Source organism: Maniola hyperantus, chromosome 18 (genome assembly GCF_902806685.2).
Source record: "Maniola hyperantus chromosome 18, iAphHyp1.2, whole genome shotgun sequence".
Lineage (NCBI taxonomy): Eukaryota > Metazoa > Arthropoda > Insecta > Lepidoptera > Nymphalidae > Maniola > Maniola hyperantus.
Genome location: NC_048553.1, coordinates 7,779,078 through 7,797,239, shown reverse-complemented (window position 1 = coordinate 7,797,239; position 18,162 = coordinate 7,779,078). Strand labels below are relative to the sequence as shown.

Here is an 18,162-nt window from a genome sequence, read left to right as displayed (position 1 = left end):
CTCCGTTACAACATGTAGAATTGGAATATTTTATAACACTACAGTCTGCCAAAAAGTACCAGTATTCTTACTACATTTTTAATTAAGCTTCATTTACGCCAGAACAACATAGTGAGTTGTCATGCGGCATGTCACAGGATCGCATGGTAATTAGTGGTAGCAAGAATCGTTAGCAAAACGTCGTATACCTACCTACACCTACCGTAATATTCCAAATCTACATCATGATATTGCCTCGGCATAAAATAGACTGCTGTATGCAGTATGCTGCTTAAGGCTTTAAATGTTTTCTATTACAGTATGTAGCATGTTGTGTTTGATCACCTAAGTACAAATAAATGTCTTTATTGTGGTCTTAGAACATGCCGAAATGTCGCACTATGTTGCTCTGGTGTAAATGAATCTTCACGACACGACACACCACAACACAGTAGGTACCTAATGTGTCTTTAGCATTATTGAGACTCAAGTACCTAAGTAGGACTATTTTTAAGTATCTACTAAAGTTGAAATGTACAGTCAAACTTACGAAGAGGAATCGCCCATTCCTTTAATAACCAACTACACAGTTATTAAGGAGACAGAACTAGAGGATAAGAGGGAAGCAGAAGACCGTGTCTTATTAGAAATAGGACGACCAGACGACAAGCCGAAGGAAGAACATACGTTTTCCCATAAGAAATACGACAAAACGATATCGCATCATAGATCGTACGTGTTGGAAGATTATGCGGAGCCAAGGCAGGTGAATTACTTCAGGCCGCACGAATTGGAGTCGTCTCATAGTGGTGAGGAAGTTTAAGTTGTTATTTTTGGTTGCTGTTGTAATGAACTTATAATCTATAATAAAACAAGGTAACCATTTTATTAGCTGTTGTGTATTTCTTGCAATGTGAGTTTCTTGCAAAACATGTGGGTAATGACTTATCATAGAATATCATAGAACCTAATAACCTACACAAGCATAATCTCCAGTTTGCAGACCCAGCACTTGAACTGCGCGTTGATAGGTGACTCAACAACGTCTGTTACTTAGGCATTTACCCTTCAAAATATTATAGAGGGATACTTTAGGTGTGATATTTTGTAAGGTTTATAACATTTGCAAATATTACAGTAAAACGTATAGGTTATTCTTATTCCCGTTTGATAACAGAGAGTAACAGTGTGACTCAAAGGGATTTTTTTGGATTTTTTCCCCGTTGAGTCACACCTACATTTTGCGTGTGTAACAAGTGTTGACTGAATATGCACTTTTCTGGATTTGATAATGACATTTATTTTCAAACCCAAGATGGCGGACATGCACTATACGCTAGAATTAGATAGATGTCATACTCTAATTACTGTACCTACCTACCTACAAATCATGCCAGCGCAGCATGAAATGGTGCCAAGAATACTAGCTGCATTTAAGCGTTGAACAGCTAGGCATAACAGAGGTGCTTAACCTACCTAATTCCTATTCATAATTATAAAAGGCTCCAGATACTACGAGCATGAAGAGTACAGAGATGTAGGGCTGCTAGAAGCCAGCAAGTCGCCGATTGAGTTCTCGCAGGAATCGCTGGACAACAGCAAGTACTCCGACGACCAACAAGACTCCACCTCCTTGCACTGGAAGGAACGGGCATTGCAAATGGAGAAAGGTAGAGTGACCTGATTTTTTTTCGTTAAATTCCTATAGTCCGGAACAGGGGGACGCCCCGCTCACCCGCAGGACACCAGTGCTCGCCCGCATCGGCTTAGCGCGGAGGCTGTGCGGGGCGTCCCCACCACCTATGTTAGCACAGTCTAAAGAAATTATACTTCATACGTCAGGTGAAGGAGATGTCTATACTCTATCCGCGGAAAGAAGTCTCTGTTACGTAATCCCACACAAATAATAGTGACAAAAATCACAGTGGGCGCTAACCACCAATCACGAACGAAATTATGTTTTCTACTTAAATTTAGAATGTTTTTTGAAAACATTTTCGAATTGAATTTCGAACGTTTTTTGAAAACATTTTCGAATCGAATTTCGAATGTTTTTGAAAACATGTTTGCATGGTTGCAAACATGGTTGGTGTAGAAATCGCTGGTATTCTCACGGACGACGGATAGAACTCGGGTGACGGAAGCACGAAATCGCGTAATCGCCGTTATACTAACCAGTAACCGCGTATCGAGAGTGGGTCGATTATACTTACCCGACGGGCAGAAGTCCTGCGGGATAGCACGGGTGAAGTGCGGTTGTGCGGGGCACCCGCCGTCTCATACCCCGAATGCCATCTCGACTTGTCGCGTACTATAGGTACCGGTAATGTTTTCACAGATTTTTAATCTGAAGTCGGGGCGCTCCGCTACCGCATGCGAATGCGTCAGTCTAAGTACGGAAAATACTGCAAGTTTAATTTTTCACAATTATTACTTCAATAAGGTTTTAAAATTATTACGCCTGTTCCTTCATTAGATAATAGCTATTCGAAAAAAATTGTAGCATCCACCTGCTTTATTGCATGTCATATATTTTTTAATTTGTGTTACTTGCAGAATACAAAAAGACAGCTTGCGACAGAGAGCGAACGCGGATGAGGGATATGAACCGAGCATTTGACTTGCTGCGGTCCAAATTGCCCATTACCAAGCCCTCCAAGAAGAAGTACTCTAAGATCGAGTGTCTAAGGTAGGTAACTAATTACTTACTTAATTATGAAGCGAATCTTCTTAGCGGCCGTTTGAAAATAAACGAACAGACGAACGCAATGATGAAGCGCTGCGCACTTCGTTGGCTGGGTAGTGCATATTGTTGTTGCTGTTTTGTAAGAAAACGTCTTCGCTTCTGTCGAGCCCTGAGGTGTTCAACAACTCCTCAAGCGTATTCGTTGACGACACTATAGTCGTCGACACAATTCCTGCTACATATAAGGACTGTACCTACTTACCTACTATAACTATGTCTGTATAACCACGTTTTAGCACTGATTGCTAACTATAAATCGCTCATAAGAAACCTCAAAATTACTTAGTGGGCGATGGAGAGAGTTACGCTCGGAGTCTCTCTACGTCACCCGCTGAGTGACTCCGAGCTTTTTTGTGAGGCCCATAGTTAGCGACCATGTCTCGGATCATGTACGAAAAAACAAAATAAGTATTACGAATCGACGATGATAATTCATCATTTTTCAGGATAGCAATCTGCTACATACGGCACTTGGAGTACATGCTTGCGGGTGGTGCCCCGGAAGACAATCCCATCTTTTTTGACCCTCAAGCCACGGAGATCACGGAGCTGAGACGGAGACAACGCTATTAACTGTGACTAATGGACTAAGAGCCAGCGCGTGCCAGACCTTCGTTATTTTATAAAAGCTGAAAGTTTATCTGCGTGTTGACCCCAACACTGGCAGGAACGTTTGTTTGGATGTTTGTTTGGATCATGGTCGCTTTGGGAGATAACAGGTAATAAAGGTGTAAAAAATCGTATGTGAAAGTATAAATTCTATTTTTTTTATATTCTCTTCGGAATAGTATTAGAAATCACGTCATGTATTGCCTATGCAGGGAGTATTATATAAAAAAGGATAGCAATACCTGACCTAAATCAGACCTGTCATTTTAGTTGGTATGAATGATAGAGACAACGCTCTATGAAGCCGAAGCTCTTTTTCTAAACTTCGATGCGTAACTAATCTTTCCTGGCGGGTACTAGGTACATCTAGATCCAAACACGGTTTAAACCGAAGGCATAAAATTTATTTAAAAAGTGAAAATTAGCACAGATCATCAGCTATCAATAAGAACAATCGATGCAGCCAGCAATATTTTTACAGCATTTTTTTTACATAGGTAGTTAGTTTATATAATATAAGTGGTTAGTATTTGTTATAATTGTACCTATTTTAAATATTTCATCAACGATTTACTCCTAATTATATTATCTAAAAACTATCATAGAATTTTCAATTCAATCCCGAACTTTGGATGTTCTCCTTATTTGCCTTTCCTTGGCCAGTTCGTCCTTCCTTCTTTCCAAAGCTTGCAGATAATCGACGTAAGCACATTTCACTAATAAGGGGACTTTAACAACACCTACAAGAAATAATGTCTATTAGATTTTTGATTCTACTAGCTGATGCACGCAATTTCGTATGCGTGGATTTAGGTTTTTAAAAATCCTGTGGGAACTCTGATTTTCCGGAATAAAAAATAGCCTTGTAGTTCTCTAGGTCTACTCTCTCTCTCCCTAAACTATACCCATGCAAAAAATCACGTCGACCCGTTGCACCGTTGCGACGTGATTGAAGGACAAACCAATAAACTAACAAAACAACAAACAAACACACTTTCGCATTTATATAATATGGGTAGTCATTGTAATGAGCTTGGTCAATAAACAAGCCACTAGTTTATTCATGGTTCAAGTCCCGGGTTGGGCCAAAACAGCATAAGAAATTCCGTCCAGAAATTCTCCAGCTACACTCTATCTGCGGAAAGAAGCTAGTACCTATAGCACTCTCTCTGTTACGTAATCCCATTCCATACAAATGATAGAGACAAAAATCTTAGTGGGCGCTAACCATTTTGAGGCACCAACCATAATCTTAAACGAAACTATTATATTGTTTTCTAATTGAATTTCGAATGTTTTTTGAAAACATTTTCGAATTGAATTTCGAATGTTTTTTGTATACATTTTCGAATTGAATTTGGAATGTTTTTCAAAACATGTTTATACAAACATGTTTTGAAAAACATTCCAAATTCAATTAAGTATACACTTACTTCTTTCCGCGGGTAGAGTGTAGTAGCAGCAGCTTAGAGCTATAGTGTAAAATAGTACTTGACAGCTTGAGATAGCAATCGGGGTGGGGACGCCGCAAAGTGCGAGTCAGACTCGCGCACCGAGGGGTTCCGTATTTGGGTATTTTTTTCGTCATTTTGCACAATAAATCAAAAACTATTAGGTATACTATGCATAAAAATAAATAAAAATCTGTTTTAGAATATAGGTACAGGTAAAGCCCTTTCATATGATACCCCACTTGGTATAATTATCTTACTTTTAAAATAGAAAATATTAATTATTTTAACACATTTTAATTTTTTTTGTGTGATGTAACTACAAATCCACGGTTTTCGGATTTATTCCTTTACTAGTAGGTACTCCCTAACTGCCAAATTTCGTGATTCTAGATCAACGGTAAGTACACTAGGTCTATGTTTTCTTGACACGACAGACAGACAAACACCGAAGTGATCCTATAAGGATTCCTTTTTTCCTTCTGAGGTACGGAACCCTAAAAATTAGATATCCCTACGAAAATTGTAATAAGCTACCCGTGCGAAGCCGGGTCGGGTCGGTAGTATTATTATGTATTGCTTTAAACATTTACTCGGACCCTACGATACAGGTCACCTTCTAGTGTAGGGTCCACTGGTAAAAGTTTATGAAATGTGCAAGCAATTATAATATACCTACACCTAGTTAGGTACATATTATTATCACCACTTGTAATTGTAATTAATACTTATATGTACTTGTACCAATACTTTTGAGAAATAAACGATTTATTTATTTATTTATTTAAACAACAAAATAAAAACGGAACGCACCTGAAAAACAAGTAGTAACACAATATTTGTAAATTGCATACACGGGCGCAAAAATGCTTTCGCTAGATTCTTTTCTCTGAAAAATAAAACAGTTATAAGTCCCGCAAATTGATAATGCGCGTGACCGTCATTTTAGTGACGTCAGCACTAGACTGAAGTTTCGAGCTGATGGTATATTTTTATTTCGAATGACGTTATTTCGATGAATGAGACATGGTTGCAGCGCAATAGCAATTTGTATATATGTAATATATATATAATAATTAGATGATGCCCGCGACTTCGTCCGCGTGGATTTAGGTTTTTAAAATCCCATGGGAACTCTTTGATTTTCCGGGATAAAAAGTAACCTAGGATCCCCGGGATATAAGCTAACTCGGTACCAAATTTCATCAAAATCAAAAAAAATTAAAAGCTAGCAGACAGACAGACAGACACACTTTCGCATTTATAATATTAGTATGGAAGTATGGATTAGGTAAATATGACAAAATGTACAAGTTTAGTCTTGTGGAGCTTGTGGAGTAGGTACGGGTCTCCTCTCAGAATGGGAAGAGGTTTACGAGTCCATCACGCTGGCCAAGTGCGGATTGGCACTTCACAGGTCACTTATGGCAAACTCTCATGCATGCAGGATCCCTCGTGATGTTTTCCTTCCGAAATTAGATGTGTGCGCCCAAGATCGAACCCCAGACCCTCCGACTAGGAGGCCAACATCTTAATCACAAGAGGTGACAAGACTAACCGCTTCGTTTTCATGGTATGGTACTAATATTGTCAGAAAGCCCTGTGCAAGTACCGACAACCGACAACAACCAACAATTACTGTACAGACTTAGGGTAAGATCTATGGAGCGCACTCTAAATTAGACTTAAGACAAAGTTAAAACGAGAGAGAGCTATATCTCACATTTAAATCTGTCTCGTTTTAACTCAATCTGTCAATAAGTCTGAGCAAACTCAAAGTGCGTTCTATAGATTTCAGCCTTAGAAAGTTTCAACTCAATGCGTGAAAGAATAATAATATGTACGTACATAGTACGCGACAGGTCAAGATGGCAATCATGGTATGAGGCGGGGGGATACCCCGCACATCCGCACGTCACCCGCGCCATCCCACACCGGGTTAGCGCTGGGGCTGTGCGGGTGTGCGGGGCGTCCCCACCTCGATTGCGATCTCGACCTGTCGCGTAAGTACTATAAGTCTATAACCTACCGAACGATCCAACATGTACCTACATTACAATATTATTTTTTATATACTTGAGCTCCTATTTAATAATTAAATGAATAGTCGGCCTGTACCTACACTTGGAACATGCGTACAAATTAATTCAAGTTTATCATCAATTATACATTTACTTGAATACTGTCAATGATATGACCCAGTTATATGATATCACTATCAGCGGCCGAGGAAGCAGCTTCCTGTACGTAGTAGGGGGTTAGGCGATTGGCGCTTAACCACGTCGCTTTATGATAATGTGCGGTAGGTACTATGACGACCTGCCTAGCCCAACAGTGAGCGCTGTAGACTCGATTTCCGGCAGGGGCAATTTGGGAATTCACAATTATAAAATTGTCCCTGGTTTGGGAAGCTTCGGCCATGGATGATTCCCACCAGTAAAGACGTGCCGCTAAGCGATTTAGCGTTCCGGTACGATACCGCGTAGAAACCGCGGAGATTTTGACGATGTAGGTAAGTAGTGCCATATCTCGGGAAATTCACTGGTTCACTGTAAATAATTTACTTCTAGATGCAAAAAAAAAACACACTTAGTGTTGAATTAGTTTTGCCCAATACTAAGAGCATAAGGAACTTAATTTAATGATAACTGATACTTTGAAGATAGAAGACCTAGATTTTTAGTTTTTTTTACAGTAGTTAGTACCTCTTTGGGCGCAATGGTCGAACGCGGACTATAATTGCTGAGAAGAGAACAAGATACGCGGAGTATAATTGAGTTGAGCGGAGTAATGGTGGGACGCGACTTGCTATATCCACTATTTTTGATCGAAGTTTCTAGCTAGTAAATGACAGAAAATTAATAAATTTAATATGGGGATAAAAATACAGCTCGTTCCCTGCACGTTTACTACCCCTACTCAAGTAATGTCGTCCCTCGTATGTAGTTTACGTCAAGGCACTAGGATATCATAATGATAATATGGATGTATTTGCGTACTAACTGTGTAAGTTTCAGTAGACTAGCTGTTATTCTCATCTCTTTTTCTCCCTCTTTCCATTCATACCTTGCGCAACGTGAACAAAATGCTGTTTCAGTCAATCATGCAAATTGTGAATAAAAATGAAATTAATTAATGAATTACTCGGCTGAGTGGTGCGGAATATGGAGAGGCCATTTTTGCGAAAGGTTCTCAACGAAGGAAGGCTCCGTAGGTAATGGGCATAAAAGCGGATCCATTACTAGGATTTCAGGAGTGAACTGCTATTATTTTATCTATCAATTTCAAGTTTCAAGATTGACGGTTCGCCAGTCGCCTTCATTCGGCCTGTGGCCGTCTAGAGCTGTGGATGGGACCTGCGCTCATTTGCGGTCTGGGAGACGAATCCGACCAATACTGGACACAATAGGATTTTATATACTAGGATCTCATAGACATAGAAGAGAATAACGAATTTTACTTATAACAAAATGTAAGTACCTACTACAGTACGCGTCAGAAAAAAATATACATCAATCTTTCGAAAGATATAGCGGTTATGTAGAGCATTGTCTCTGTCGTTGAGACCGACAAAACGTCACATAGGTACATACATATGTGTATGTGACGTTTTGTCGGGATATGAGTGACAGAGACAACAGAGTTGTAGAGCAAAGCCGAAATCTTATTCTAATGGTCGATGTACATTATTTTCTGCCGCTTAATATCTACTACTACCCTCCTTAGCACACAGAAAACAAAATACGTATTAGAATGAAAAACGAAATTAGAAAGAAATAGCAAGTTTCCTTGATTGATACGTTTCATAATTTTAATCATGGACTCAGAGCCCGCGCGTGTCAGACCTTCGTTATTTTATAAAAGCTGAAAGTTTCACTGCGTATTGTCCCCAACCAAACACAGGGAGGAAGGATCAGCGACTATGAAGTTTTGATCATGGTGGTGTACGGGAGCGATGTACAGGCTCGACCGTATTAAGGGAGATCTCCCACCGAGCGGTTGGTTGTGCTCGGTAGCGCCAGCTGGGCTGACGGTTGTATCTTGAAACTTCTATATAATAGTGCAGATTGCAGAAAACTCCGTTAGTGCGAGTAAGTACTGTCGGCGGTACATTTGTTCGGGACTACGTCATGAAATGTTATCGATTAAACAGCGCCATCTAGTTGCATCTGTGGCAACTGCCACAGTGGCTTTGGGAGATAACAGGTAAAAAATCTTACGTCAAAGTTGGTATAAAGTCTAATTTTTTTTATGTTTTCTTCGAAACAGTATTAGGAATCGCATCATGCATTGCCAGATATTTAGCATCATAGCAATCCCCTGCCAGACACCCTTAAAGATTAAGGGCGTCTGGTCCGGTGGGTTTTTAAATTTTTGTCTCTGTCTGTCTGTCTGTCTGTATGAACAGGCTAATCTTCGGAACGGCTGAACCTATTTTGACGGGGCTTTCACAGACAAGTAGAGGATTAACCAAGGAGTAACATTGGCTACTTTATTAACCGACTTTCATAAAAGGAGCAATTGTATTTTTCTACCTACGTACACCGAAATCTCCCGAGATTTTTAAACCGATTTGCGTATTTTTTTAATCGGTAGAGAAACCTTGCAACATTGTCCCATATAAAAATTGGATTCCAACTTCTCAATCCTGATGCTGCAGGGGACCTAACCACCAAAACTGATGGGATTTTGAAACTGTCGGTTCTGAATTGACATTGGAGAGACCTACCAACCAAGTAAAGACTTTATCGTTGAACTCGAGGACCAACTCTTCAACCCTGATGCTGTAAAGAATTGCGTTCCTAAATCGTGGTGATCCCACGGGGTTTTAAAGCATCATCCATGTTTTTATAAAATTTGGTACAGATATACGGGACCACGGGACTTTTAAAAACCTAAATCCACGCGGGCGAAGCCACAGGTATCAGCTAGTAAAGTAATAACTAAGTAGGTAGGTACATAACAATATAACTGTCTAATATCACAATTTAGCAACTTGGAAACGATTTTGTGTGTTCAATCATGAAATTTCGTAAATCATCTATCGTTTGGTGATTTTTTTTTTACCAGAGACTGTGTGAGTGAGTATTTATTTTCAGTTGGTCCAGAACAGATACCAAACAACTGGGTGACGTAACTATAAACACTAGGGCCGCATAAGCGCAACACAGGTACCGTTTTAACAGACTGGTTACGACATTGCGCTGCAATTCAAACTTCAAACAGAAAGCGAAACTGAAACTAAAATACACCTAAAATGAGTTTTGTGTCCTAGACAAGACACTTCAGTAAACACGTACAATTACGTTACCGCACTGGTCGAAGACAGGTGGGCGTCTTGTATTGATACTACGAATGTATTCTTGCCAGCGACGAACGCACTCTGTGACGTCTTGTTGGTCGCCCCACACTCCTTGGCTGTACGTAAAGTACACAGTGCCTACGAGGAGCCCAGCCTGCAGAAGAGTAATTTGCACAGTTCATGATTACTTGAATAGCTACTAATATCTACGAAATGATTAGGAGGTTTAGGCAAATGCTATTATGCAAAATGCATCTATAGTTCGTTCATCGTAACTTGACGAGTGAGAATATATTGGCACCATTGCTTTGTTTGCTTTATTCCTTAGAAGTTAGAGTTTATTATTGTGTGATTTGCAATGGTGCCAACATATTCTTACGCGTCAAGTTACGATGAACGAACAATAGGACCGACATTCTACTCATGTGATCAAGGTATGTAATAAATAGTAAATAATATCTAATAATTAATAATCTCATCTGGTGACAGAAGGGCTGGCTCAGTTTTTGCCCAACCAATCAGCCTGGCTGTCCAGCACGGAAATGCAGCCAGTAGGTACCTATTCTTTGGCACGATTCCACGCGGGCATAAATTGTATAGTAATTAGATAAGGCAAGTTTAAGGTTAAGTTTTATTGTAATACTAGCTGATGCCCGCGACTTCGTACGCGTGCATTTAGGTTTTTAAAAATCCCGTGAGAATTCTTTAATTTTTCGGGATAAAAATTTCGAAATCGGCTGTGTCATGTGTGAGGCAACAGACAGATACACAAACACACTTTCGCATTTAATTATAATATTAGTAGGGGTTAGTAGGGATAAAAAGCAACGGATTCGCCAATCCGCACTTGGCCAGCGTGGTAGGCTATGACTAAAACCCTTCTCATTCTGAGAGGAGACCCGTGCTCGTAATGAGCCAGCGATGGGTTGATTATGATGATGATGATGATGAAAAGCAGCGGAAGCAGCTAACAGTGTCTTATGATTATAATTTATAATAATAGATACATACTTTAACTGCATACATCAGTTTTCCATGTGCATAAGGTAGTGGTATTTTCGCCGCTTTCTTAGGAGATTTTTTAAGATTATACTCTTCTTTGCTGCACACTTTTATGCATGTTGGGTGTATCGGAGATTCTAAAATATTTAAAGTGAATGGCGTGATTTAAATAATACAGTATTTTACACCAAGCGAGAAAAAATTCTAAAAATGTACAAACAAGATTAGCTGATTGTTTTTTTATTCTCATAAAAAATTGCCCCTTGTATTATGAAGTAGGTGCTAAATAGTAGTGTAAATAATATTGTATTGTTTCTATTAGAGACAAGTTAGAGTTCAGGAGGCAACTCTATCGTAGAGCCAAGCTGAGCTGGTGAGTAGAATTAGGGTTCCACTTCCTTTTCATTATTTTTTATTATTTTCGCGTAACAGGAATTGTTACATAACTTGTAATATTTACCAGGAGTATATGGACGACAAGAGCTGCGCGTTACAAGACATTTCGTAAGTAGGTACCTACCTATTACATGCAAATTGGAAGGAGATGAATGGGACGACAACACACGAACAAGGTAGAAATTGAATTCGTGAAAACTCTACGAAAACCTGTCTCAAAGTTATTTGATTAGAAGATTCTGTATTTTATTTGTTAAACTAGATACTTAGTCTTACTTATTTAACTAGTCCTGCTAGATAGTTGCTAAAAACCAGCGATATTGCTAAAAACTATGACCGACGGTCGCTATTTTGTAAACCCATTGCAGTTTTTTGATATTCAATTCAGGTACCTAGGTTTTACTTGATGGGGTAAACTAACATTTTTTTCAGCTCCCGCTTTTCATGTTCAGACTTCTGGAAGTACCTACCTAACTACAACATTGATTTTTTTCGTTTGAGCATGCCTCTGTGTACCGGTAATAGGTTTCTATATCTATTATCTATACTCACAGCTCATAGTTGATTTTTAAAATTGCTGTGACACATAGACAGACAGACGGACGGGACGAAGCTATACCGGTTCCTTGTATTACTAAGGATTCCTAAAAATTTATCAAGTAATTATTTGTAAAGAGTCACGAAAAAGTTACTTAGTAAGAATAGGATTCATAGGTAGGTTCCCAACACGTTCCTAACGAGTCACCCCAATGCAATCGTCTCATCTCATTCCCATCCCCTGTTCCCATCATACCTAGTTCACGTTCCGCTAACTAGGATTACAATAATGAGCAAGAGGTGTAAAGAAAGTGTACCTAACTTGTAAGGAGAATATTACCAGCAACTTGAGGACAATCTATCCTTTGAGAAGGACTGCATTTGTCATACATCTGCATGTCAGGCTTAGGATGGCTGCCTGTCTTAGCCAAGTTGATGGTGCGGCAGCCTTCACATTTTATGCGATCTGGTTTTAAATTTTCGCACATTTTGGAAATTTCTCTTAATTTAGCAAATAAAATTTTTAAAATATCTGAAAAAAGAAATTTTGTGAACAACAGCTTTAAACTAAGAATTTTGACTAATGACACCTGACAGAAGATTCTTCTTTTCTATTGTTTCTATGTTCTATGTAGGTACATACTTATTATGATCAAGTAGGTATATTAGCAAAGAGTACCTACCTACCCTAAGACTTTTATTTTCGAACAAGTTCACATACAGGCACATTTTTTTACCTCTATAATTATAATGGACTAAGAGGCAGCGCGTGCCAGACCTTTGTTATTTTATAATACTCTCTACAATAATTTGTTATTACTTATTTGTCCTGAAATTAAAACATAGACATATTGTGTGTCTGCCAATCCGCACTTGGCCAGACTATGGCCAAAACCCGCCTCACTCTGAGAGGAGACCTGTGCTCTGTAGTGAGCCGGCGATGGGTTGATCATGATGTTTGAACTTTGAAGGTATTAAGGTTAAACTTAAAAAAATATCAGTCAAGTATTCACAAATTCATGATTTATCTACTTCTAATAAGTAGATACATTCTATTTGTGGATGCTTGTGGTTTCATTATGTTATAGTAATTCAACCGATTCGATTTAATTTTTATGTTTCTATTACGATGACAATAAGCGGATTTCATCGAGGACATTCTTGTGTTTTATATAGAACGAGGACAGTTTGTAAATGTATTGCCTCGTATTGCCTACAACTACATTAATACTTTTGATAGCAACTCATTTAGGTCTGACCGGCCAAACTATGCTTGTAGGGCTGTAGAAAGCAGAGGATCGATGATTTCGTGTGGTTTCTTGTTGATAGAGATTTTTGTTTATTTGGTCAAAGATTCATTGAACTTTATTTATTCCACGTGTCGTATGAAAAAAATATGTTAAACCCAACCATGTCCGTTGATACATGAATTATGGATAGGTACAGTACGTCTCGAAATCTTTACGTCATATTTATCAGATCTCCTATGGCAGTTTAAATAAATCATACAGTCTTAATCAAATGCGCATAATATTGTTTAATTTTCTCAGCAAACACTAAAACGTTCATCAAAATTCATGCCGTACCTACCAACTAAGAAAAGTGAAAATACACAAGACGCAGAATACAGGAAACTTGCTAATACAGAGTAAGAGCCCTCTATCTAAATGTTATTTAACCATAAACTGTACCTAATAATATGAAGTATACCAGTATACTACCTACTAGTATTCTCACTGGATGATATCGAAAACTAGCTGATGCCCGCGACTTCGTCCGCGTAGAATTAGGTTTTTAAAAATCCCGTGGGATCTTTAATTTTTCGAGATAATAAGTAGCCTATGTCACTCTCCAGTTCTTTATCTATACCCATGCAAAAAATCACGTCAATCCGTTGCACCGTTGCGACGTGATTGAAGAACAAACCAACAAACTGATTAGTATGGATTCTGTGATATAGTAGAGGAGGCACTAGTTGCCTACAACTTGGATTTTAGCCATAACTGCATAAAATAAATAACCTTACATTATATAAAAAATGAAATAGCGTAGCGCAATGAGTCGCGCGGATGTGCGATACGCCCACTCGCCGCTCGTCCTGTTGCCTCAGTTTCCGCACTCCTATCCTAGATAAGGTAGAAGTTGCGAAATTTTGCCGAAATCTGCGCTTCGTACCTCATAGTTCCATAGAAAAATGTAGATATTTCCCACGTGTCACTTTTTTAGGGTTCCGTACTTTAAAAGAAAAAATTTAACCTTTATAGGATCACTTTGTTGTCTGTCTGTCTGTCTGTCCTAGAATCATGAAATTTGGCAGATCTACCTAGATCTTATAGCTGACATTAGGGGGAAAATCTGAAAACCGTGAATTTGTGGTTACAACACACAAAAAAAATTAAATTGTGGTCATGAACTAATAATTAGTATTTTCAATTTTCTAAGTAAGATAACTATATCAAGTGGGGTATCATATTATAAAAGGTCTTCACCTGTGCATTCTAAAACAGATTTTTATTTATTTTTATGTATCATAGTTTTTGAATTGTCCTGCAAAATGTCGAAAAAATACGACTGAAGTACGGAACCCTCATTGCGCGAGTCTGACTCGCACTTGGCCGGTTTTTTTAGGGTTCCGTACCCTGAAAGAAAAAATGGAACCTTTATAGGATCACTTCGTTGTCTGTCTGTTTGTCTTTCGTGTCTATTAAGACCCGTCAAGGGAATCAAAACATGATAGAATGCCCCTCAAAAAAAAGTATACCTACTTACCCACATTTTCATTTTAAAGAGACTCTTATTAGACTCTTAGAGAGACTTTATTGCTCGCGGCTACATACACGTAAGACTTGCATTCCCTTGGTTCCCTAAATTAGTCTACCTCCAGAATGACAACTATCTCTAGTGATTTAGCTGTGAAAGTTAACAAACAGATATGTTATTAATAAAATATAGGTAGATATAGACACAGAGACCTAGAATGAGGGCTAGGGCTACCGAGAACTTACTAAGAATTCAGATTGCAAAGTGCATTTAATGAAGGAAATGTCAATCAAACTCCAAATCTTTATTCAAGTTCATATCAATAATAGATATTGGTATTGACGCACGAAGACACTGTCTATTAGTACACCGATACAGATATTGTAGAACTGAACTGGTCTAGAAGATAATTCATAATTCATAATTTTTTATTGCAAAAAATACACGTGTAGTGGTGTTACAATATTTTTTTGGAAACAGTGTATTACCAAGTATGGCGTGCAATGTTATTAAGTAGGTACAATAAATGTCAATAATATATACCTAATTTAAATAAGTCATCAATAATTAGTATTTTAAAGGAGAATATTGAGTACGAAACAAAATAAAATATTGCGATTACAAAATGTCAATCATTAAAATTAATAAAATATTGTGTAAACAGACATCAAAAGTGGAAAAAAGTATGTCAACATGCTATCATTAAAATTATTATTAGTTATAGTACTTAGATTAGTAATTGTTAACAACAAACACTTAGTCTTTATCTTCAACGACTATGTAACAATACCTATATAGGTAAGACATGCACAGTGACCAGTAGATTGTACAGTACGCGGCAGAAAATAATGTACCTTTAGAAGGAGATAGCGGATTTGTAGAGCATTGTCTCTGTCGTTGAGACCTACAAAACGTCAAATAGGTATGAGTGACAGGGACAACACCCTAATACATGACCATGACTAATACATGACCCTAACCTAATGGAACTGAATTTTGATCTTTGATATTATTATTATCATCTAAGGGTAACCTAAATGCTAAAGTTACCAAGTATATCGCTACCTATTCCATATTAGAATTGCTAGGTGTCTTATATTATTATTACTTATGTTGTAGGCCTACATAGCGATTACTTTACTATAAAATTGATCTATTTTTTGCCATTGTCCGTAAGGTGTAATACTGTAGATACTTATTGATTGATGACTATGTTCTAAGGCCTAAGCACTTAATAGACACTTCATTCACATTGCACTTAATTAGATAGCATTATCACTTAATTTTCAGTATTCATCGGTCTTTATTGTACCCAGTTTTCGGTTATCGTAAGTAAAACAAAAATAAATCATTTTGTATGTAGGATGCAGGATATACCTATTTGTGTCAGTGGGTTTTTTAATCATTAAAAGATAAGTAAATAATTTTCATTGGCGTAAATTGCTTACGGTTGGCAACTGTAGTGCTTTTATGTATAAGGATCTACCTGATAAATTCGATAAATAATTAGCTATCGAGCATCTATAGTGTGTAACTTTTGTAGTAAGGTACTTGCTATACTAGCGTCATGTACCTACCATGTATCGAATGATATTTCGGATATTAGGTATTACAATTAGAATCAGAAACGACAAAAAATAACGCGTTTTGCGTTGAAACTACAAAATTCTGTCGATAGCAACTGATGGGCACGCCGCTCTAAGAAAGCTCTTAACTTAAAAGGCAAAGCACCCGCAGTAGCTTTAATCCATTGATCGTTCGTTTTCATGAATGGCGGTGGTGGGGGTGAGCTTTCGACCGAAATCTGCGCCCGCGCCGGAGGCTTGCTTGACTCATCATAGTTCATTGGAAGCCGCCGGTTCTAAACGGACCGTGCGCTCACCGATCGCCTCTCGGACCGAACGCGGGAAATTCAAATTAGATTTTTCGAATTAGTCTTCTCGATTATTATTTTATTTTTCTGAACGGAGACTGTGCCGTATTTGTGCTTGTTTTGTGCGTTGCGGATTTTTTTCGGTTTTTCGGGCATGCAGTAGAGATGGGGATGTCCAGCTTCAGGTAAGCGGATATAGCAATACTTATTTTTTTATTACTAAGCGCGATGGGGACGTTTCAACAGTAGGTTCAAATAAAAAATGTTATAAATATTACCTCTATGCTTTAGTACGTCTTCAGCCGGAATAAAACTATAAAATATCGTTTTAAGGTATTATTTGTTTATTATGCAGATAATAATTTCTTTTTTATATTAAAAGTAAGTAGTTAGCTACTTATATGTTTCAATTTAAGTGTTTAATAAAATAAATCAACGTGTCAGTGATGAAAAATCTAATTAGATTTTTCCCTAAAAGTTCGTTATTAGCTGTTTTAAAATGTGACAGTTAAAAATATGCGATTTATATCATGGTGTTTTTAAATCGTCATAATATACTTACTCAATAATTACTGTATCTAATATTTTTTATTTTAAATGATTGACAAACGAGCCATCAACTTAAGGGGTGGTTTCACATCACTGACATTAATGGTACTACTGTAATTCTGTAACTTTTATTATACTCTTGCCTTGCCCCTTCTTAAACAACATAATATGTAGGTAATTTCTATTAGGTTAAAGAACATTATTGCAATTATTATAGCAGCAGGCGTTTCAGGTATTATTTAAGTAGCAGATATTATATTAATTTAATTTTTAACCATACCATTACTTAGGTATTATTGTATTCTATTAACTCTAATAGACCGTAAACCTCCTACTTAAACCTCCTCTTGTTTTAAATTCTATAAACTCAAAATAATATACTATAAGCTGCAAAAAGCCCAATAATTGTTTGTAAGTGGACTGAAATCAAACAGAAAGAAATCAATCTACGCTTGTTATTTACCTATCTGCTGCCTTATCCAATGCAAGGGAGTTTTGTATTGATAAGAAAATATTAATAAAATTACTAGCTGCCCCGGCGAACTTTGTACCGCCAACAGTCGATTCTTTTTCAGGATCTTTTTTAAATTTTTCTCTGCGTAAGAACCATCCTCGTACTTCAAGGAATATTATAAAAAAAGAATTAGCGAAATCGGTTCAGCTGTTCTTGAGATTTGTCCTCAGCGATTCATTTTTATACATATATAGAGATTTGAAAAATTAAGTTTGATATTCTTCATAAGACCGCATATCTACATAATTATGAAAATTTTATAATAATATAGAAGAGACGATAAGGTGTCAACGAACTACCGGCCCGCTCTTTAATCGTGTTGCAGTAATTTTTACCCATTACCATGATAATAATGAAAATAGTCGAGTGTCGGGGCGCGGTTAACTTAACAACATAATCTTTACATAATGTGCGTGATGAAGCAAGGTACTGAATATAAACATA

General features: G+C 37.7%; 3 protein-coding genes across 8 annotated transcripts in view; 2 read left to right on the top strand and 1 right to left on the bottom strand.

Moving 5' to 3' along the window:
- Positions 1-388: 388 nt before the first annotated feature.
- Positions 389-3,754, top strand: sage (salivary gland-expressed bHLH). Its single transcript, XM_034977928.2, has 4 exons — positions 389-788; positions 1,482-1,649; positions 2,536-2,668; positions 3,172-3,754. The coding sequence occupies exons 1-4, from the start codon at positions 512-514 to the stop codon at positions 3,296-3,298; spliced, it is 705 nt and encodes a 234-aa protein (XP_034833819.1). The 5' UTR covers positions 389-511; the 3' UTR covers positions 3,299-3,754.
- Positions 3,755-17,233, bottom strand: LOC117990474 (uncharacterized). 2 transcript variants are annotated; one of them, XM_069504571.1, is made up of 6 exons: positions 14,788-14,889; positions 12,363-12,554; positions 11,099-11,226; positions 10,086-10,241; positions 5,599-5,674; positions 3,755-4,074 (listed from the first exon to the last, which is right to left on the bottom strand). In XM_069504571.1, the coding sequence occupies exons 1-6, from the start codon at positions 14,801-14,803 to the stop codon at positions 3,950-3,952; spliced, it is 693 nt and encodes a 230-aa protein (XP_069360672.1). In that variant the 5' UTR covers positions 14,804-14,889; the 3' UTR covers positions 3,755-3,949. The 2 variants fall into 2 exon arrangements, with proteins under 2 accessions (XP_069360672.1, XP_034833820.1); XM_034977929.2 differs by lacking the exon at positions 14,788-14,889 and adding an exon at positions 17,218-17,233 and having other exon boundaries at positions 3,756-4,074.
- Ppn (proteoglycan-like sulfated glycoprotein papilin) overlaps positions 16,606-18,162 on the top strand; it is a 138,309-nt gene continuing 136,752 nt past the window's right edge. For all 5 annotated transcript variants that reach the window (XM_069504508.1, XM_069504505.1, XM_069504506.1 and 2 more), the window contains exon 1: positions 16,606-16,840. In XM_069504508.1, the coding sequence (XP_069360609.1) occupies positions 16,821-16,840 (20 nt within the window). In that variant the 5' untranslated portion in view covers positions 16,606-16,820. The remainder of the gene's footprint in view (positions 16,841-18,162) is intronic.

Bases quoted from the DNA above. Each gene is read 5' to 3' on its own strand.
- LOC117990474 (XM_069504571.1), bottom strand. The intron at 11,227-12,362 runs GTAATATTCTCC...TAAATATTTTAG, and splicing joins AGATTGTCCTCAAGTTGCTG to AATCTCCGATACACCCAACA. The intron at 10,242-11,098 runs GTATGTATCTAT...ACTCTTCTGCAG, and splicing joins AACTGATGTATGCAGTTAAA to GCTGGGCTCCTCGTAGGCAC.
- sage (XM_034977928.2), top strand. From the start codon at position 512: ATGTACAGTCAAACTTACGAAGAGGAATCGCCCATTCCTTTAATAACC. The intron at 789-1,481 runs GTGAGGAAGTTT...TAATTATAAAAG, and splicing joins ATTGGAGTCGTCTCATAGTG to GCTCCAGATACTACGAGCAT. The intron at 1,650-2,535 runs GTAGAGTGACCT...TGTTACTTGCAG, and splicing joins GGCATTGCAAATGGAGAAAG to AATACAAAAAGACAGCTTGC.